Here is a 22654-nt window from a genome sequence, read left to right as displayed (position 1 = left end):
TGTTAAGCACCTAGTACATAGTATTTAACAAATGTTAGATTGACTTACACTTCCATTAGCGCTTGGAGGGATCTTGGTGAGGCAGTGTGGTGTAGTAGAAATAACATGGGCCCTGAAATCAGACAAACCTGGGTTCAAAGCCTAGCCCTTACACTTGATTTCTGTCTGACCTTGGGCAGGTTACTTCATCTAACTAGGTGTCAGTTTCTTCATCCTGCCTCACAGTGACATTGTGAGGATAAAATAGGATCAAGGATCATAAAGTGTTTAGGGTTATATAAGTTGTGTAACAGTCATGTAATGAAATCCTAAATAGTTGTGAAAATAAACGTTACATGCAATAACATGGAGGAACCTCAAACAAGTCAACATAAAGAATATATATAGATTATATTTAAATAAAGGTTAAAGAGTAGGCAAAATGAAATAATATATTATTTAGAGATACATACATTTGTGATAAAAGTATCGATAAAAATAACCGATTATAAAGTTCTGAAATAATAATTATCTTTGTGGAGGAGAAAAGGGGAAGTGATTGTTTAGGGGCTTCTAAAGTACTGATAATCTAGTTCTTTAACTGAATGGTGGATATGAGGATTCATTAAAAAATTATTTTTAAAATGTTATTTGGCCAGGCGCAGGGGCTCATACCTATAATCTCAGCACTTTGGGAGGCTGAGACAGGTGGATCACCTGAGGTCAGGAGTTCGAGATCAGCCTGGCCAACATGGCGAAACCCCATCTCTATTAAAAATACAAAAATTAGCCAGGTGTGGTGGCGGGTGCTTGTAATCCCAGCTACTCAGGAGGCTGAGGCAGGAGAATCACTTGAACCCAGGATGGGGAGGTTGCAGTGAGCCAAGATCGTGCCACTGCACTCCAGCCTGGGCAACAGAGCGAGACTCCATCAAAAAAAAAAAAGTTATTTGTCTGACATATTTTCAAATAAAATGTACAAGGTGTGACTCAAAAATGTTAATAATATTTAGAAATAATCAAGTCTAGCACATTCTTTCATTTTATAAGTCTAAGTGCCTAAACGATTCACCCAAGTTTATCCAACAGAATCAAGACCTGACCCACATCTTCTGGCTCTCATCCAGTGATGATACCATCTTATATTTTACTACATCAATAAATTACATTATTATAAACAAACTAAATTTTATGAGTTTACTTACCACTCTGATAGTACTTAGAATCGTGTGTCCATCTGAAGCCAGTGCAGAGGCCAAAGTCAGTCAATTTAATATGACCATCACGATCAATCAAAATATTATCAGGTTTAATATCTCTATGAATAAAACCCATTTTATGAACACTTTCAACTGCACAGGTAAGTTCTGCTATGTAGAATCGTGCCAGATTTTCTGGAAAGATGCCCATTCTAATTAATAGGCTCATCATATCACCCCCAGGAATGTAGTCCATTACAAAGTATAAATTGTCTTTATCTTGGAATGAATAATATAGACGAACTACCCATTCATTGTCAGCTTCAGCCAGGATATCTCTCTCAGCTTTAACATGAGCGACTTGATTTCGAAGAAGAACATCTTTCTTTCGAAGAGTTTTTGTTGCATACAAAGCCTTAGTATCTACTTTTCTTGCTAGACAGACTTCACCAAATGCTCCTATTCCTAGTGTCTTTATCTTCACAAACATAGACTTGTCCATTTTAGCCCTTTTAAGACGGATGTAATTAGATTCTTTTTGGCAAAGCATCTTTCTCATTTGATCCTGGGCATCTTGAGATAATCCAACCTAGGCAAATAAACTAGATGTTAAATAAGAATAATCTTCTTCAATATTGAATATTAAGAAATAGCTTGGGAAAAATTCAGGCATATATTTAAAGGTTAAATGCATAATTTTTAATAAAGCATGTTAGAAATCTAGAAAACATTTCAAAGGAAATTAATGATCAAAAGTGCAGCCTAAGGGGTAGTTAAAAGGATATTCAGAGTACATATGCAAATTCAGCTGTGGAGCGCAAGAAGAGGGTACCAGATGAGTAAGCTTTCTACTCTTCTGTAATGCACTCCGAAAAAAAGGAAAAAAAAAAAAAAAGGTTCTCAATGTGCAACAAACATCTGTTAACATGCATCTTCATTTATCTCTCTGTTATATGCTTCTCTTGGTGGAATGCCTAGGCCTCAAATATTCTTCCTATTTTGTCTTTCATGAAAAAAATTCTTCCACTCCAGGCTCATTTATTCTAAAAAATTAATGTACCAAAGAACAACAAAACAATGCCTTTTCTAACCCACCAGTCCTTTCCTTATTCTCAATAAATATACAACAGTCATTAATAATCTTTCCTTTTCTATTTTTCAGGGCATTAGAGTAAAGGTGCGACTCACGGTCCACCACTAACACAAATTGCAAAGGGTTTCTCCTACTTCGAAAAGAACAACCTGGTTGTTTACAAGATATCCTTTGGATATTTAGGAATACTTCAGTGTGACTCATGAAGATATCAAAAAATAGATTAAAAACAAAAACTAACTTCTAAGTATTATAGATATGGAATGCCTGGATTTAGAAGGGAGAAACATTTTGGCTAATTAATAAAGAATTAATTAAAGGGTTTAAATAGAAAAGAAATTCAGTTGGAAAAGTGGGGTCTAATTCTAGAAATACAAGACTAAAATAGAGCAACCACATGCTTCTGTTAGGATTCACATTTGCATGCAAAATCTTTTAAGAAGGATGGCATGCTAGACTCAGTTCAGAACTGTTTCTCTTAAAATCTTACTTGCCTACACAGTAATGGAGACTACAGAAGTCAGCAAAGCTTCCAACACCATAAAAGTTTAAATCAGCTATTAGTGAAAGTGAAGAGGAAAAAGGAAAAAAAAACTAAGAAAATACACATAGACAGAATTTAGTAAGAAATCCTAAGAACTAAAATATGGATAAGTCATAGAAATTATGGTATTTCTCATTTAATAAAATACAAAATAGAAATAACAATACTGTAAAATCAGATTTGTTAAAATCATTTTAAAAGAATGGTTCAAGTATATAAAGGTGTTTAATCACAAGGTTAAGCCTCTCGGATTGTGAGTGACAGATGTAAGATTAGGAGTCAAATCTTTGAATTCTAAGCATATGATAAAAACAATAATGGCTGGCGCAGTGGCTCACGCCTGTAATCCCAGCGCTTTGGGAGGCAGACGCGGGTGGGTCACGGGGTCAAGAGATCAAAACCAGCCTGGCCAACATGGTGAAACCCCGCCTCTACTAAAAATAAAAAATTAGCTCAGCGTGCTGACGGGCGCCTGTAGTCCCAGCTAGTGGGGAGGCTGAGGCAGGAGAATTGCTTGAACCTGGGAGGCGGAGGTTGCAGTGAGCCGAGATGGCGCCACTGCACTCCAGCCTGGCAACAGAGTGAGATTCCATCTCAGAAAAAAAAAAAAAAAAAAAAAAGATGATCGTACTACCTTAATATCCAGTGAAGAGATCCATGTGGAATGACAACACAGATTAAAGTGTGTTTACTTACTCTGATCTCCCTTTTAGTATAGTTTGATTAAATAATTGTAGCACATTTTTCTCCAGTATATTATAAAAATGAAATGAGAAGGGAGAAATATAACTGAAGGGAACTTCTTTTACACTTTTTAATAAGATCTATGTGATGAATAAACCTATAAACTCCAAATTTTCTACAAGTAAATGTTTCGTAAGTATATCAAGAGATGAGACCCACGTATTTCTTTTTTTTTTTTTTTTGAGATGGAGTGTCGCTCTGTCACCCACGCTGGAGTGCAGTGGTGCGATCTCGGCTCACTGCAACCTCCGCCTCCCAGGTTCACGCCATTCTCCTGCCTCCAGCCTTCTGAGTAGCTGGGACTACAGGCACCCGCCACCATGCCCGGCTAATTTTTTTTGGTATTTTTAGTAGAGACGGGGTTTCACTGTGTTAGGCAGGATGGTCTCGATCTCCTGACCTCACGATCTGCCCACCTCAGCCTTCCAAAATGCTGGGATTACAGGTGTGAGCCACCATGCTCGGCCTCGGACCCACATATTTCTAGTCTATTTTTAAATGTTGTAAGATATTGTATGAAACCTAGAAGACAACCCTTCCTCCAATTTTCATATAAAGGTATTATGTACACCTAAACTGTATACCACAAATTATATTTTTCTTAATTTACATGAGATTTTATCATAGGAAATTCTGAATAAATCTTGAAATACTAAAATAAAATGCTACAATCAAAAGTACTTTAATATTTATTCACTTTTAAATTCTATAACTGATAATATGTTGTATTTAGGTATAAAAAGAAAGAAAAATACTGGATACAATATTTTAAAATAAACACCAAGCAAACAGATGATTAAGTATAAAAATGCACATTTTAAAAGGTTTTACCCGCATCATTTCATTCTCTAATTGTTTTTTACGATGTAGACGCTGCTGATGAGATTTGAGTACATTTTCTACATGTTGCTCCATAAAGAATTTAAATGCTTGAGGAGAATAACTTTGAATACGAGATTCCCTTCGCTCTTCATCTTTCTTGTTTTTCCTAACAGTAATGGGTGAAGTTGTAATCTGTTTCTTTTCTTTATCCCCACTATCAACATTTTCATAACTCTTTTCACTCTCATCTTCCTTGGGCAAGCTTGGCTGATCCTCTTTGCTAGGCTTACTGATTGATTCGTATGGAGGAACAGATGGGTTTTGGTGCAGCAGATGTTTCGGGTAGGGTGGTGGTGGTCCTTGATAGTTTGGAGCTTCAGCAACAGGTGGCATCACAGTCACATTTGAAGCGGTTCCCTCAGGAAAAGGACTGGGTTGAACAGTTTGAATTGGCTGTGGTATCCAAGAAGGGTGTGTAGGTGCTAAAGCAGTCTGTAGCTCTGGTTTTAATACACGCATACTTTTCACAGGCTGTTGAATAGGAGCTGGTGTAATTGCAGTGACTGTTGTAGCGGAAGCCTGAGAATTAGCAGAGTGACTTGCTCTATTTCCTAATGGGTTATTAAAAGAATTTGACCTCACTGGTATGTTAGGTTGCCATGTAGGGATTTCATGCCCGCTGCTCGGGGATGACTGGGCTGGAGCAGAAGATGACTGAGGCCAGTTTGTTTGCAGTCCAGGTACATTAATGTTATATAGTTCCATGTTATGACTATTTCTGTTTGGCACCATCATAGACTGAGGAATATTTCCATTTGTATATGACGAAGGAGCAGCCGATCCCCCTGTTTGTAAAGCAGAAGGGCTTTGTCCATTAGCTGCGGTCAGAGGATATGGAGGTGGTGGCTGCCGATTCACAGTGCCAGCAGGCACAACATTTTGGTGTATCATGAACTCAGTTTGTCCAGTACCATTCTGCATTCCAGGTCTCCCTGATGGAAAGTTAAATTTGCTAGAACTCTGCATGATGATTGGTTGTCTGCCAACAGGAACAGAACTAATGCCTCTCTGTCCCTGATTAGGAGGATTCATGGGGGAAGTGTTGAGAGGTGGTGGAGGATAGCCCTCTTGCCATGCCCCAGGTGGGACAGGAGAGATTCGGGAGATTACGTATTCCATGTTTCCAGAATAGCGCTTTGTTTGAGAGTTTGGTTCCCATGAAGGGGGAGGTGGAGTTGTACCTCTTGGAGGGGGAGTCTGGCCTCTTGGAGGTGGTGGAGGAGTAACACTCCTTACTTGAGGTGGTGGTGGGGGGTTCACTCTCTGTCCGTTGCTAGGGTGAGCTTGAACAAATGCTGATATACCAGATCCAGACAAAGGTCTTCCTACATCTGTCTGTGAGTTGGGACTCTCAGAATGATAGGCCACACTTTCTCCTAGTGGTGGGCCATGCCTCTGAGGAACTAAGGATTCTTTAGAACCTTTCCAGCTCTGTTTGCGGTTAACTGATTGTTGCACATTCCCTGTGGTTATAAGAGAGATAAAGAGAAAAAAGAATCATGTTTTTAACCTCTCATTTTTGAAAACCTTAGCTTGCAATTCTGATTTTACAAATGATACTCAATTCTCTTTCAAGAATTATAAAAATATAAAAAGTTCAAGTGATCTCTTGTACAAAATGGTGACTGTAGTTAATAACAACATATTGTACTCCTGAAAATTGCTAAGAGAGTAAATTTTAAGTGTTCTCACTACAAAAAAATGATATGTGAGGTAATAATACATGTTATTTAGCTCAATTTAGCAAAAAAAAGAAAAAAAAAGAGTTATAAAAATAAAATTTCACTAAGTGGTTTCCTTTTACCTTTTAGAATTTTATTTATTTTTGACCAGGCGTGGTGGCTCACGCCTGTAATCCCAGCACTTTGGGAGGCTGAGGTAGGCGGATCACTTGAGGCCAGGAGTTCGAGACCAGCCTGGTCAACATGGTAAAACTCCATTTCTACCAAAAATACAAAAAATTTAGCCAGGCGTGGTGGTGTGCCCCTGTAGTCCCAGCCACTCGGGAGGCTGAGGCAAGAGAATTGTGTGAACCAAGAAGGCCAATGCTGCAGTGAACTGAGATTGTGCCACTGCACTCCAGCCTGGGTGACAGTGCAAGACTCCATCTCAAAAAATATATATATATTTTTGAAGAGATATAATTTCATATATATGCATGTATATTTGTAAATTATTAGAGGTAGCATTATTAGGCCAAAGAGCGTATCTATTTGTAATTTTCATAGCTACTACTGATTTTAAATATATTTTAATATATATATATTTTTAAATTGAGACAAAGTCTCACTCTGTCACCCAGGCTGGAGTGCAGTGGCACAGACTCACTGCAACCTCCGTCTCCCGGGTTCAATTAATTCTCCTTCCTGAGCCTCCTGAGTAGCTGGGACTACAGGCGTGCGCCACCACGCCCGGCTAACTTTTGTATTTTTAGTAGAGACGGGGTTTCGCCATGTTGGCCAGGCTGGTCTTCAACTCCTGACCTCAAGTGATCCGCCCGCCTAAGCCTTCCAAAGTGCTGGGATTACAGGTGTGAGCCACTGCACCTGGCCTTTTAATATGGTTTTTAAAACAGAAAAAGATAGTAGGCTATAATTAGCTGAACATTAAATAAGGTATAGATTTTACAGAAACTGTCTTTAATGGAATTTCCAAATCAATAAAACAAGCAAAAAAATACAATACCAAAAAAAGGATGTATTTAAAATAGAATAGTCCAGCCACTTAGGAAAAATATACAAGATAGATTGGTATAAAGATAATACATATATACATTCCAGAAGGACTAAAGGTTTAAATATTAAAGATGAAATCATGTAAGTACTAGAAAAAAACAAGACCATTCAATAATATCGGGGTACCTCTTGCGAATGTCTTCCTAGGCATGACAAAAGTAGAGATCTAAATACAAACACTCATTACCATTAAAAACAAAACAAAAAAGAATACTAATAAATTTGAAAGGTCAGCATCATCCTGGGCAAAAATATATCTGGCAACACATCTGAGAAAAAAAGTGGTAAAATGTGGTAAATGTTCATAATGTTCAGTTTAACACTCCCTTTCATCTAGGCTGGACAGCATTTTGGGTCTACAATCTCGAAAGAGGAGCCAGACGAAAAGCGAGTAAATAATGTTTGGGGAACATTATCATTCTGGATAAACCGGACAAGTCCTCTGGCCATCAGGCTCTTTCTCACTTTCCTCAGAGGCCAGCTGAGGCCAAATACACCATGTCACTCATTCAGCTTTTAGAGTAAACAGTCACCCCTGTTGTTCTGCGCCTCCCACAGAGCTCTCCATGTTCTTCCACTTCCCGAACCTTTCCACTATGCCCTCTGGATCCACTCGGTTCCACAGCCAGCAAATGTGCCTTATCAGTAACCTCTCCTCCAAGCTTTCTTGCCACCTCCTTGAAGCTGGTTTTTTTCTGCTGATATTACTTTCCTTTCAGCCCTTTGAAATTAAGGTTTTCTTTAAAAATAACCTGGCCAAAAGATGGGGTTCTAACATTTGTTCTTACAGGTTGATATTATTCCTTTTAAAAAGCCAGCTCTTTTGAAGTTCATGCTATGTAGGAGGCCACACTAATTCCTCTCACCTAATGAGCTCCTACCTATTTGCTCTATTTCATTCAGCCACAGCTTCAGCATTCAGTCTACCCTAAGCCCTGCCTTCATCCTGTAACCTCAATATCCACAAGGATAAACCATCTATTGCCCTCATAGCTCAGCTTCTTGATGTCCCCTCTTCCACTCCATATCAAGTATCATTCTCATGATTGTATTTCAAATTTTGGTATCACTCGTATCTGCTCTTGTTTCAGAATCACTACTTTAAGGTTTATACGCTTATACTCTCAGACCACAGCTCCTTCTTCTGTTTACTCCTACTGCAAAAGTTTTTAAACTTTATTGAGTAGCAACCTCACCAAGATCTCCAAGATTTTTTTTTTTTTTTGAGACAGAGTCTTGCTCTGTTGCCCAGGCTGGAGTGTGGTGGCATGATCTCGGCTCAGTGAAACCTCTGCCTCCTGGGTTTAAGCAATTCTCCTGCCTCAGCCCCCTGTGTAGCTGGGATTATAGGCAGGTGCCACCACACCCAGCTAATTTTTGTATTTTCAGTAGAAATGGGGTTTCACCATGTTGGTCAGGCTGGTCTTGAACTCCTGACCTCAGCTGATCCGCCCACCTCAGCATCCCAAAGTGTCGGGATTACAGGCATGAGCTACCGCATCCAGCCAACATCTCCAAGGTTAATCCCCTCCTTTATCAGTCCTCCTTTTTCTTATTTTTATTCTTTTGAGACAGTCTTGATGTCACCCAGGCTGGAGGGCAGTGGCATGATCATGAATCACTGCAGCCTTGAACCCCTGGGCTCAGGCAATCCTCTCACCTCAGCCTTCCAAGTAGTTGGGACTACAGGCATGCATCACCATGCCCAGCTAATTATTTTCTTTCTTTATTTTTGTAGAGATGGTGTCTAAGTTGCCCAGGCTGGTCTCAAACTCCTGGGCTCAAGTGATCCTCCTTCCTCAGCCTCCCAAAATGCTAGGATTATAGGCAGGAGACACTAAGCCTAGCCTATTTTTAAAACTTTTTGTAGAGACGGGGTCTCCTTAATATACCCAGGCTGGTCTCGAACTCCTGGCTTCAAGCAATCCTCCCACCTTGGCCTCCAAAGTGCTGGGATTACAGGTGTGAGCCACTGTACTTGGCCCTCCTTTTTTTTTTTTTTTTTTGAGGCTGAGTCTCGCTCTGTCGCCCAGGCTGGAGTGCAGTGGCACCATCTCGGCTCACTGCAAGCTCCGCCTCCCGGGTTCACGCCATTCTCCTGCCTCAGCCTCCTGAGTAGCTAGGACTACAGGTGCCCACCACCACGCCCGTATTTTTAGTAAATATTTCTGTATTTTTAGTAGAGACAGGGTTTCACCGTGTTAGCCAGGATGGTCTCGATCTCCTGACCTCACGATCCGCCCGTTTTGGCCTCCCAAAGTGCTGGAATTCCAGGCATGAGCCACCGTGCCTAGCCTGGCCCTCCTCTTTCTTTATGACACATTTTATCCAACTTAAATCCATGGTCTATCACTTTGTTCTTCCCTCTCTATTCTTTTTCTCCAAGATCACCTCCTTTTTATTCATTCATTAAATATTTGTGTTTTTTTTTTTTTTTTTGAGATGGAGTCTCGCTCTGTTGCCCAGGCCGGAGTGCAGTGGCGCAATCTCGGCTCACTGCAAGCTCTGCCTCCCAGGTTCACGCCATTCTCCTGCCTCAGCTTCTCCGAGTAGCTGGGACTACAGGCACCCGCCACTACGCCCGGCCAATTTTTTTGTATTTTTAGTAGAGACGGGATTTCACCGTGGTCTCGATCTCCTGACCTCGTGATCCGCCCGCCTCAGCCTCCCAAAGTGCTGGGATTATAAGCGTGAGCCACCGCGCCCAGACTATTTGGGTTTGTTTGTTTTTTGACATGGAGTCTTCACTTTGTCACCTAGGCTGGAATGCAATGGCGCAATCTTGGCTCACTGCAACCTCCACCTCCTGGGTTTAAACGATTCTCCTGCCTCAGCCTCCGAAGTAGCTGGGATTACAGGCGCCCACCACCACGCCTGGCTAATTTTTTGTATTTTTAGTAGAGATGGGGTTTCACTATGCTGGCCAGGCTGGTCTTGAACTCCTGACCTCGTGACCTGCCCACCTCGGCCTCCCAAAGTGCTGGGATTACGGGTGTGAGCCACCGCACCCGGACCGTTAATTAAATATTTACTGCGCATCAACTATATGCCAGGCACTGCTCTAAGCAATCCAATGACATTGGTAAACAACAGAACATCCCTGGCCCATGGAACCTACATTCTTGAAGGAGAAGCCAGACACAAAGCAGGTGAATAAATAAACGAGGTAACTTCAGGGTATGATAAATGCTCTGTGAATGAAACATAAATGGCATCAAATGACAGAGACTAACAGGAGGCTAAAAAGGGATAAGGGCTCCTCTGAGGGATAATATATGAGTTCAGACTGCACAGGCCAGGTGCGGTGGCTCAAGCCTGTAATCCTAGCACTTTAGGAGGCCGAGGCGGGCGGATCACCTGGGGTCAGGAGTTCAAGACCAGCCTGGCCAACATGGTGAAACCCTGTGTCTACTAAAAATACAAAAATTAGCTGGGTGTGGTGGCACATGCCTGTAATCCCAGCTACCTGGGAGGCTGAGGCAGGAGAATCACTGGAACTCAGGGGGCAGAGGTTGCAGTGAGCTGAGATAGCGCCACTGCACTCCAATCTGGGCGACAGAGTAAAACTTTGTCTCAAAAAAAAAAAAAAGACTGCATAAAGGTCCTGAGGTGGGAGCTTGGTATTTTCCAAGAACAAAATAAACCCAGTATGGCTGTAGAACAGTAAATGAGGGGGGAAAGTGGTATTGGATGGGATCTAAGAGGTAGCCAGGCCATAGACAAGGAATTTGGACGAATAAGAAGCCGACAAAAGTAGAGGAGTATGCTCTGATTAAGGATTTAAATTATCCTTTCGGGCTGGGCACGGTGGCTCACGCCTGTCTCAAAAATAAAAATAAAAAGAATTACCCTTTTAGCAATATTATCGATCTTATTTTGTACTTGTTTAGTGAAACTCCAGTCAGGGATAATTCCAGCTATCTTTTTTTGTTGTTGTTTTTAACTTACAAGAAAAAGTGATGCAGTGGGCAGACTGATTTTACTATAATTCAGGATCAGCATCCTTCGATGGCCTCAGCACCACCTGGAAACTCTTTCTATAGTCTCCACTATCGCCAGTCCTCAGTCTCCTCAAACTGCCTGCTCTATTCCTTACTCATCACTCTTAGAAAATGACTTGGTTTTCTATTTCAGAGAAAACAGCAGGCATCAGAAAGTACTCTCTTAGCTTCCTTACATAACCTAGGCCCGTCTGCTGCTGTTAGAGAAAAATGGCTGTTCCTCTATCTAAGGCTAAATAGTCCCTCATGCTATGCTCTGGATCCTATTCCTCCCGGTTTCTCAGGAAGCTTACTTGATCCTCAAGTATCTCTTGAATATTTAATTTCATCCTCTTAACTGGAGTCTTCCAGTTATCTTTTAAACATGTTTAAGTCTTTACTTAAAAAAAAAAAAAAATAATTAAGACTCTCCTTCCACTCCCATATATAGAGCTCTACTTCAAAGTGTTATCTGGTGCTGGTCCACAAACTGACATAAGATATATCACAAACTGACATGAGATTAAGTATGGAAATGGAGAGTGAGGATTGAGAAACATTTATAGAAATTTGACAGAATAAACTTATGTCTGTTAAATACAATGATAAACTATTTAAACATATATATATGTATTTCTTTCTTTTCTTTTCTTTTCTTTTTTTGAGACGGAGTATTGCTCTTGTTGCCCAGGCTGGAGTGCAATGGTGCGATCTCGGCTCACCGCAATCTCTGCCTCCCAGGTTCAAGTGATTCTCCTGCCTCAGCCTCCCCAGTAGCTGGGATTACAGGCATGCACCACCATGCCCAGCTAATTTTGTATTTTTAGTAGAGACGGGGTTTCTCCATGTTGGTCAGGCTGGTCTTGAACTCTCAACCTCAGGTGATCCACCCGCCCCAGCCTCCCAAAGTGCTGGATTACAGGTGTGAGCCACTGTGCCCAGCCTAAACTTATATTTTTATGTCATTTAAAATTTTAACTTTCTTTTTTTTTTTTTTTGAGAAAGGGACTCACTCTATTGCCCAGGCTGGAGTGCAGTGGTGCAATCACAGCTCACTGCAGCCTCAACTTTCTGGGTACAAGCAATCCCCACAACTCAGCCTCCTGAGTAGGTGGGACTACAGGCACATGCCCCCAAACCTGGATAATTTTTTGTAGAGCCAGGGTTTCACCATGATGCCCAGGCTGGTCTAAAACTCCTGAGCTCAAGCGATCTTCCTGCCTCAGCCTCCCAAAGTGCTGTGATCACAAGCGTGAACTACCATGCCTGGCACTTAAATTTTCATTTTCTAATAATTTATTGTATTTTATAAAATTATGAATTGAAGTCATGATGAATTGGAAATTTGAAAAATCACCATAGATGGTTTGAGAGCACTACTCTTGCTAATGTCCTCACTCTCTCCTCCAGAAACTCTTGAAGGTATACCTTGTTTTTTTTATTACTACATATCCTATTTAGTCCTCAACCCACTCCAATCTGAATTATGCTCCCATGACATGACAAGTTACCTCATTTGCTGAACCCCCAATCCATATGCTGAAGTACTAACCACCAGTACCACAAGATGTGACTGTATTTGATAATTAAGATTAAATTAGGTCATTAGGGTGGGTCCTAATGCAGTATGACCTGTATCCCTGTAAGAGAAAATTTGGACATGGAGACGGAGACCCCAGACGCATGCACATGCAGAGGGACAAACATATCAGGACACAGCAAGGTGGTGGCCATCTGCAAGCCAAGGAGAATGGCCTCAGAAGAAACTAGACCTGCCAGTAACTAATCTTGGACTTCCAGTCTCCAGCACTCAAATAAATCTTAATTGTTTAAGCCACCCAGTCTGTGTTATTTTGTTATGGCAGCCCTAGCAAACTAATACACCACGTCACTAAAGTCAACAACATTATTTTTTCGCTCTCACCTTGGTCAATATCTCTTTCTTAGCAGTATTTGGCATTTTGACTATTCCCTCCCCTTCTTGAAACATTCTCTTACTGTGGCTTCCAAAACACTGAAAACCTTATTGGTTTTCTTCCTTTTCACCTATTTCTTCTCTGTCCCCTTTGCAGGTCTACCCCTTCCTACTAGCTATTAAATAATAAGCTTGGTTGCAGGCCATCTTATTATTTTGTCTATGTAACATCCCTTAGGTGACCTATTTCATATGCACGGCTCATACATACATACCTAGCTCCCTACTTGACATCTCCACTTAGAAAACTATAGCCAGATTTATGATCTTTCCCACCCAATTCTATTCTCTCTTAACATTCCCTTTCTTAATGTAGGGTATTATCATCCATCTATTTTTCTAAGCCAAAAACCTAAGTTATCCCCTTCTGTCATCACACACCATATGTAATCTATTACCAAGTCCTTGTCAATTTTACCACTCCCATCCCTCTTAATTCATTCATTTTCTTCACTGCTATTGCCCAAGCCCACATTACCCTCACAAACTACTGTGTTTCCTATCACATCTGTCCTCATATCTATCCTCACTCCTCTCTAACCCATTCTCATCCATTGCAGCCATCATTCTGAAATACAAATCTAATAATGTTATTACCCTGCTTGAAACACTTCTACACCTTTCTGCTGCTCTTAGGATAAAATTAATAAACAGTTCTGCAGAGTCAGGCCCCTATGGACTTTTCCAGTCACATTTCACAATCCTGTGTTCAGCACTCCAAGCATTTTCATTTTTTTGTGGCATCAGAATCTGCCAAAGCAGCCATGCAAAGGGACACACTCGCTAAACCCATTCCCATTAACTCTGTACTTCTTCAGATATCAGCTTTATTACCAGTTTGTTAGGAAGGGTTTTCTGGACCAGGCGCGGTGGCTCACGCTTGTAATCCCAGCACTTTGGGAGGCCGAGGCGGGTGGATCACGAGGTCAGGAGATCGAGACCACGGTGAAACCCCGTCTCTACTAAAAATATAAAAAATTAGCCGGGCGTGGTGGCGGGCACCTGTAGTCCCAGCTACTCGGAGAGGCTGAGGCAGGAGAATGGCGTGAACCCGGGAGGCGGAGCTTGCAGTGAGCCAAGATTGCGCCACTGCACTCCAGCCTGGGCGACAGAGCAAGATTCCATCTCAAAAAAAAAAAAACAAAAAAAACAAGGAAGGGTTTTTCTGAACTTCTTGATGTGGTTAAAAAAAAAAATCCCACTATTATATGAGTCCACAGTACCATGTAACTCTCCTCTCTTCATTCACACCATATATAGCTGTAATTCTACATGTATCTGGGTGATTATTTAATCTCCCTTACTAGGTAAGCTCCACAAAAGGGCAAGAACTTACCCAATGCAGAACAAAGAGCCTGAAACAGTGGTTGACCAATAAAAATTTGTTGAATAGGAAGAATGACTATAGCCCTCTTATAAATCAATTCTTTTTCTTTTTCTTTTTTTTTTTTTTTTTTGAGACGGAGTTTCGATCTTGTTGCCCAGGCTGGAGTGCAATGGTGCGATCTCAGCTCACCGCAACCCCCGCCTCCTGGGTTCAAATAATTCTCCTGCCTCAGCCTCTCGAGTAGCTGAGATTAGAGACATGCGCCACCACACCCAGCTAATTTTGTATTTTTAGTAGAGACGGGGTTTCTCCATGTTGGTCTGGCTGGTCTCTAACTCCCGACCTCAGGTGATCTGCCTGCCTTGGCCTCCCAAAGTGCTGGGATTACAGGCATAAGCCACTGCACTGGGACACAAAGACAGGCCAGGCGCGGTGGCTCACGCCTATAATCCCAGCACTTCGGGAGGCTGAGGCGGGCAGATAACGAGGTCAGGAGTTCGAGACCAGCCTGACCAACATGGTGAAACCTTATCTCTACTAAAAATACAAAAATTAGCCAGGCATGGTGCTGCGCACCTGTAACCCCAGCTACTCTGGAGGCTGACGCTGGAGAATTGCTTGAACTCGGGAGGTGGAGGTTGGGAGGTGGAGGTTGCAGTGAGCCAAGATTGTGCCACTGCACTCCAGCCTTGGTGACGAGGCTCTGTCTCAAAGAAAAAAAAAAAAAAAAAAATTAAAAGACGTAAAGTGGCAATGAAAAATAACCAATAGGCAGGGCGTGGTGGCTCACACCTGTAATCCCAGCACTTTGGGAGGCCGAGGCGGGCAGATCACGAGGTCACGAGTTCAAGACCAGCATGGCCAAGATGGTGAAACCCCATCTCTACTAAAAATACAAAAGTTAGCTGGGCACGGTGGCAGGCGCCCATAATCCCAGCTACTCAGGCTGCGGCAGGAGAATCACTTGAACCCAGGGGATGGAGGTTGCAGTGAGCCAAGACTGCGGCACTGCACTCCGACCTGGGTGACAGAGTGAGACTCTGTCTCAAAAACAAACAAACACCAAAACAAACCAATAAACAAATGCAGTGATCAAAGAAATGCAAATGTAAAATAAGATAGTGTTTCCATAACCTTAAACAGACAAAAATAATAATACCGAGGCTTTAGAAACATAGGCATTCTCATAGTAAACTGATAGGGAGAATATAAATTGGTACTACTGGCTGGGCGCGGTGGCTCATGCCTGTAATCCCAGCACTTTGGGAGGCTGAGACAGGCAGATCACTTGAGGTCAGGAGTTCAAGACCAGCCTGGACAACATGGTGAAACCCCGTCTCTACTAAAAATACAAAAAATTAGCCGGGCATGATGGCAGGCACCTGTAATCCCAGGTACCTGTGGGCTGGGGCAGGAGAACTGCTTGAATTTGGGATGCAGAGGTTGCAGTGAGCTGAGAACATGCCACTGTACTCCAGCCTGGGCAACAGAGTGAAACTCCATCTCAAAAAAATAAAATAATAAAATAATAAATTGGTACTATCTTTCTAGCCAGCAATATCTATGAAAAGCCTTAACGTTTTTTAAGTTTTCTAAAACTTACTTTTAGGAAATCATTAGGTATGTACAAAGATTTAGCTATAAGGGTAATTACTGCAGTGCTGTCTATAATGGCAAATAATAAAGGAAACAAAGCCGATGCCCAAAAATGGGAGATTAGTTAAATAAAGTATATGATACATCTTTTTTGTTTGTTTGTTTGTTTTGAGACAGGGTCTGGCTCTGTTGCCCAGGCTGGAGTGCAGTGGCAGGATCACCCAGGCTTAGGCAATCCTCCCGCATCAGTCTCCCATGGTATTGAGCTTATAGGTGTGAGCCACTGCAGTCAGCAAATAAGTCTATTTTAATGTGGCTAGTAAAATTATTCTGTAGAAAATTTAATAACAAGTAAAATTGTACACGGTATATTACGTGAAAAAAGTAGGTTTTAGTATGTTCCCATTTTTTGCTTAAACAACAAGAATCAAAATACGCATAGATAAACCTATTCTGGTTTCCCACAGGAAAAAAGACTGGGAAACAAAATACACCAAAATATTGTTATTAACAGCGACGTTTGTATTTGCTTTCTAAATATTCTATGTTGATCATATTTTACTCCCATGACATGAAAAAAATGTATAAAAAGAAAAAATAGTAGTCTGAATGATGGCATTTCGAGGGAAAACAGACGTATTTCAGCTGCAGTATTACCAATCAAATAGATCTCAATCTAGACTGCTGCTTACCAGAATTATCTATTAACTTTTAAATGTGAGGACCCCATCCTTAAATTCATTTTGGTATAACATTATAACGTTATCTTAATTTGAGACTTTCATTTACTGGGATGCTTTTACAATTTCTAAGAAGGAAGATTTAATAGACTTCAGTATTTTTAAACTACACAGTAAAAGAAGAGATAAGAAAATAAAATATTTGATTAATCACCTGGTTTCATGCTGGCATTAATAGGTCTGGCAGCTGCTGCGGCCATCTGCTCTCGTCGAGGATCTTGGTAACTCATTTTACTAATGAATTCAATTGCTGCTTCTATACTTCTGTTGTTAGTTTTCTGAAGAGCTTGTATAACCATATCCTGATATGAAGTTTTTAAAAAAAGAAACAAAATTTAAATCTTATAATAATACAAGGGAAAGAACACTACGAGTTCCACTAGAGAAATCCATAATTATGAAGAACAGGGCCCCAAACCATGACATTAATGTTCTGTTAGTAGCTACTAAAATCCCCGCACAAAACCTCAACTTAAACAGGCAGGGCGCAGTGGCTCAAGCCACTCTGGGGGGCTGAGGTGGGCAGATCACTTAAGACCAGGAGTTCAAGACCAGCCTGACCAACATGGTGAAACCCAGTCTCTGCAAAGAAAACCACAAAAATTAGCTGGGTGTGCTGGCGCACGCTTGTAATTCCAGCTACTCAGGAGGCTGAGACATGAGAATTGTTTGAACCCAGGAGGTGGATGTTGCAGCGAGCTGAGATGACCACTGTATTCCAGCCTGGGAAACAGAGCAAGATGCTGTCTTGGAAAAAAAAAAAAAGAAAGAAAACAAATCCCTCAAATCTTCCAAATGTTTCTTTAGCATTTTCATCTTTATGTAACATATTTCTATTTCCTCCTAGGATTAACGTCTTTTTTAAAGTATTTTTAAATTTTTACTTTTTTCAACACACTATTGTTGGGTTGAATTAGGATTAACAACTTTTTGGGTACAATCATAGCAACATGATTCTGATTACTTCTAATTCTTTTTACTTTTTTTTTTTGCTGAGATGGAGTTTCGCTCTTGTTGCCCAAGTTGGAGTGCAATAGTGCGATCGTGGCTCACTGCAACCTCTGCCTCCTGGGCTCAAGCGATTCTCCTGCCTCAGCCTCCCAAGTAGCTGGGATTACAGGTGCGCTCACCATGCTTGGCTTATTTTTTGTACTTTTAGTAGAGACAGCATTTTACCAGCCAGGCTGGTCTCAAACTCCTGACCTCAGGTGATCCACCCACCTCAGCCTCCCAAAGTGCTGGGATTACAGGCGTGAGCCACCGCTCCCAGCTTTCTAATTCTTATATAAACAATCAGAGACTATCAGATTGTTAAAAAGGTAGCAATCAAAATATAACAAACAACTCTTTTAGGCTGAGTGTGGTGGCTCACACCTGTTATCCCAGCACTTTGGGAGGCCAAGGCGGACAGATCACCTGAGGTCAGAGCTCCAGACCAGCCTGACCAACATGGTAAAACCCCATCTCTACTAAAAATATAAAATTGTCTGGGTGTGGTGGTGCGTGTCTATAATCCCAGCTGTTTGGGAGGCTGAGGCAGGAGAACCCGGGAGGTGGAGGTTGTGGTGAGTACAGATCATGCCACTGCACTCCAGCCTGGGCAACAAGAGTAAAACTCCGTCTTAAAAAAAAAAAAAAAAAAAAAAAGAACTACTTTTTTATATGAGTATTTTAGTATTTTATTAAGCACATTGCCATTGTGTATAGTAGTTCTGGCTCTTATCCTCTTAGAGATTACGTTTTCAGAGAACTATATTACAGGAATACAAATATAAGACAAAAGAAGATACTTAGACTATATATGATTATGTGATAAAGACTTTAGGAGACTATATAGAACGATGAAAAAAACAGAGGATTTGGAATCAGACAGATGTGAGTTTGAGTTCCAGCAGCTCTGCAGAGTGACACCTGGCAAGTTATTTCACATTTCAGAGGCTCAGTGTCTTTGCCTGTAATAGGTTCATAGGGTTGATGTGAGGATTAAATAAGAAAACATGTGAAGTACCAAACACAGTGCCTGCAGCTAAAATGTTGGCTGCTCTCTTCCATTCCTTGTACTTTATGTTTTATGTAAACATAAATCACTCACTATCATGCAGAAAGTATGCTGACATGCATTTTTCAAGAGGGAGGCAACTACTTACTTGTCCTAGAGGATTCAGTATTTCAAATGACATTTTTAAATGAGAAATGGCTTAGTAAGACTAATGGGTGAACAGGCTACTGACAGATGATCCTCCTATATGAAATGATAAGAGAAGAACGTGAGACCAGCCAAAGAAAGGATGTGGTAAGAACTTATTGCCTACCTAAGGTCATTTCTCCCTTTCTTGGAAAAAGTTACTGATTTTGTTGGAAGCAGCAAGGGTTGCCATAAAAATTTTGCTATGCCTGCCTGATCTAGGTACTGGTCCTTCCTCGACCCGGTTTCCTAGGCAACATATATGACACCTGTGCTAGAGCATGTTGCCACCAAGAAGTAAAATTTAAGATATTCATGAGTCCTAGGCTCTGAAATCTTTAAGACGTTGAGCTAATCGTAATTAACTGAATCACTATCTTGCTAAAAGCATTATTATTTAGATTTTTGTTAAAACCAAATACGTGCAAATGTAAAATAACAGAAATCACCCATTAAAATTCATCAGGGAGTGTTTAATTTTAAAACTGGTTAAGTCAAGTGAACTCTGTATGTATTTGTGCTATTATTACACAGCAGTAACACCTCCATTGGTAAGAAAATTAGCACCCACTACCCTTTTCCAATATTGTGGGAATCATTTTTCTTTTCTTTTTTTTTTTGAGATGGAGCCTCGCTGTCGCCTGGGGTTGGAGTGAAGTGGCATGATCTCAGCTCACTGCAATCTCCGCCTCCCAGGTTCAAGCAGTTCTCCTGCCTCAGCCTCCAGAGAAGCTGGCATTTACAGGCGCCCGAAAACACGCCTGGCTAATTTATACTTTTTAGTAAATATATAAAAGGTTTTGCCTTGTTGGTCAGGTTGGTCTCGAACTCCTGACCTCAAGTGATCTACCCACCTTGGCCTCCTGAAGTGCTGGCATTACCGGTGTGAGCCACCGCACCTGGCCCATATTCTTGTTAAATGCACTAGAATTTCAGCCTTGTGATTTTGGTGATTACTATGCTAACCTTTATATTTTAATATTTATTGCTATGTTTTACAATATTTCTTACAGCTGTAAAAACATCAACCAAGCATTCATTAAGTGGAGGTGTTAGTGCCAGTGTGAAAAAGAACATGTTCAAATCAGTAACTTTGGAATGGGAGTCTTTTTTCTTTTTTTTTTTCATTAGAGACAGGGTCTTGCTCTGTTGCCCAGGCTGGAGTGCAGTGGTGCAACCACAACTCATTGCAGTCCCAATCTCCTGGGTTTGAGTGATCCTCCCACCTCAGCCTCCTAAATGGTTGGGTACTACAAGAACATGCCACCACACCTGGCTGATTTTTAACTTTTTTTTTGTAGAGACAGGGTCTCACTATGTTGCCCAGGCTGGACTTGAACTCCTGGCCTCAAGCAATCCTTCTGCTTTGGCATCCCAGAGCACTGGAATTACAAGTGTGAACCATCACACCCAGCCAGAAGTCTTTTTTTTTTTTTTTTTTTGGCAGAGTCTCACTGTCGCCCAGGCTGGAGTGCAATGGTGTGATCTCAGCCCACTGCAACCTCTGCTTCCCAGGTGCAAGTGATGATTCTCCTACCTCAGCCACCCAAGTAGCTGGGACTACAGGCATGCGCCACCAGGCCCAGCTAATTTTTTTTTTTGTATATTTTGTAGGGTCGGAGTTTCACCATGTTGGCCAGGCTGGTCTTGAACGCCTGGCCTCAAGTGATCCACCCGCCTTGGCCTCCCAAAGTGCTAGGATACAGGCGTGAGCCACTATGCCTGGCCAGAAGTCTTATGTGATAAGAAAATATGTCCACATAATTATGCTTTTGTTTTTCATGCTTATAAGCAAAAATATACCCCAGTGATTGTATTATGTGCTCCAAGAATGCATCAATCCCATTTAACATTTATTCCTATGAGAAAATTAATCTTGAAATATTTGAGCTTTTAATTTTACAGGGTCACCAGAAACATATTCTCAAAAAAAAAAAAAAGGCACTATCTTGAACTTGGCGTAGCTAATAAAAAGAGTAGGTTAAGGTTTCTGAAATGATAAAAAAGAATGAAGTGAAAACTAGATAATAATTTTGAAATACCAAGTTAGGATCTTGAACAAGATAAACTCTACAATACAACGGGATGCTACCAGAATGAGTGATTCAAGGAAGTAGAAGTGGACTGCCAGATTCTTTATATCACCATTGGTATAAATAATACCATACTTCTGCACTGTCTGGGAAGTGAGGTGAACCTCTGCCCAGCCACCTCACGGTCTGGGAAGTGAGGAGCGCCTCTGCCTGGCCGCCGCACTGTCTGGGAAATGAGTCATCTGCCCGGCTGCCCCATTGTCTGGGAAGTGAGGGGTGCCTCTGCCTGGCCGCTGTGCAACGCTCCAAGTGTGAAGTGACAGCCTTGTGTGTGATCTTTCTGCCCTCCCCAAGTTTGCATTTTGACATTAAAGTTTACTTTTTAATTAAAAAATAAAATAAAATAAATAACACCATACTTCATTATTTGGACAAACAGGGAATGATAAATGTCTAAATACTTTCAATAAAGCAATCTTATGACAATTTGAAATGTGTAATTACAATAAAGCTATCATTTGTGTAGTAGCACTTCAATGAAAAAAAGCACAAACATATCTTTGTAATACAAACCAATTATTGTTATTATTATCAATAATGAATAAAGCATTGACCAATGCCTTAGATTTCTTAAAACTGTCTTTATTAGAAAGAACTTTTAATTACCTTAAAGGTATAGGCCATGTCACTATCCTGACTGATGGGTGGTGTGCACACATAGTAAGAGCTCCATAAATACATATTACTGGGTGACTTATCTGACATAACACATTACCACTTGGGGCCTTTATAGCTATGTGATTTCATAACTTCTCTTTGCTTAGCAATATGTAAAAGGAAAGAATAAGATCAATAATTATTCTTTGCCTTTTGGCTAAGGGATTAGGAAGAAAGTGCTTGGGACAATCTCTACTCAAGCCATTTCTTTAATCCTCCAAATACTAACGAGAAAAACATTATCCCAGGTCCTTCCCTCCTCCTCTCTCTATTTCCTGGTCCAAATCCAGTATTTTTAGAACAGTTAAGTATAAAAATGATAGAAAATAATATTAATCAAATAAGTAAATAGAATGTGCCAGAAATAAAATTTCTTTTTTTTTGGCTGGGTGTGGTGGCTCACGCCTGTAATCCCAGCACTCTGGGAGGCCAAGGTGGGCGGATCACGAGGTCAGGAGTTCGAGACCAGCCTGGCCAACATGGTGAAACCCCATCTCTACTAAAAATACAAAAATTAGCCAGGCGTGGTGGTGGGCGCCTATAGTCCCAGCTACTTGGGAGGCTGAGGCAGTAGAATTGCTTGAACCCGAGAGGCAGAGGTTGCGGTGAGCCGAGATCGCACCACTGCACTCCAGTTTGGGTGACTGAGCAAGGCTCCGTCTCAAAAAATATAAAAAATAAAAAATAAAACTTTTTTTTCCTTCTAGTTTAGTTGTAAATCTCCCTTTTCAAATCCTTTACTATAATGCATACTTAGGTTCTCATTTTTTAAATTAAATACAGATATATATGGAAATTCGGTCACCAAAAAAACACACAAAACAACAAAAAACAAACAGTGAAAGAATTTTCCGGCCGGGCGCGGTGGCTCACGCCTGTAATCCCAGCACTTTGGGAGGCCGAGGCGGGCGGATCACGAGGTCAG

General features: G+C 41.1%; 2 protein-coding genes across 5 annotated transcripts in view; both read right to left on the bottom strand.

Moving 5' to 3' along the window:
- Window positions 1-22654, bottom strand: part of LOC116463163 (nucleoporin Nup43) — a 156852-nt gene that overhangs the window by 80567 nt on the left and 53631 nt on the right. The window lies entirely within an intron of this gene.
- The window catches only part of LOC116463162 (serine/threonine-protein kinase LATS1), a 58665-nt gene that overhangs the window by 17627 nt on the left and 18384 nt on the right, over window positions 1-22654 (bottom strand). For 2 of the 4 annotated variants that reach the window (XM_032146139.2, XM_058434495.1), the window contains exons 3-5: window positions 16949-17096; window positions 4391-5904; window positions 1185-1767 (exon numbers count right to left, since the gene is read on the bottom strand). In XM_032146139.2, the coding sequence (XP_032002030.1) occupies window positions 1185-1767; window positions 4391-5904; window positions 16949-17096 (2245 nt within the window). Of the gene's footprint in view, window positions 1-1184; window positions 1768-4390; window positions 5905-16948; window positions 17097-18941; window positions 19063-22654 lie in introns of those variants that run through there. The other 2 variants (XM_058434496.1, XM_032146140.2) reach the window with 2 other exon arrangements.

Source organism: Hylobates moloch, unplaced genomic scaffold, assembly GCF_009828535.3.
Source record: "Hylobates moloch isolate HMO894 unplaced genomic scaffold, HMol_V3 SCAFFOLD_28, whole genome shotgun sequence".
NCBI lineage: Eukaryota > Metazoa > Chordata > Mammalia > Primates > Hylobatidae > Hylobates > Hylobates moloch.
Note: the sequence above shows the minus strand (reverse complement) of the source record. Positions and strands in the feature narration are given on the sequence as shown.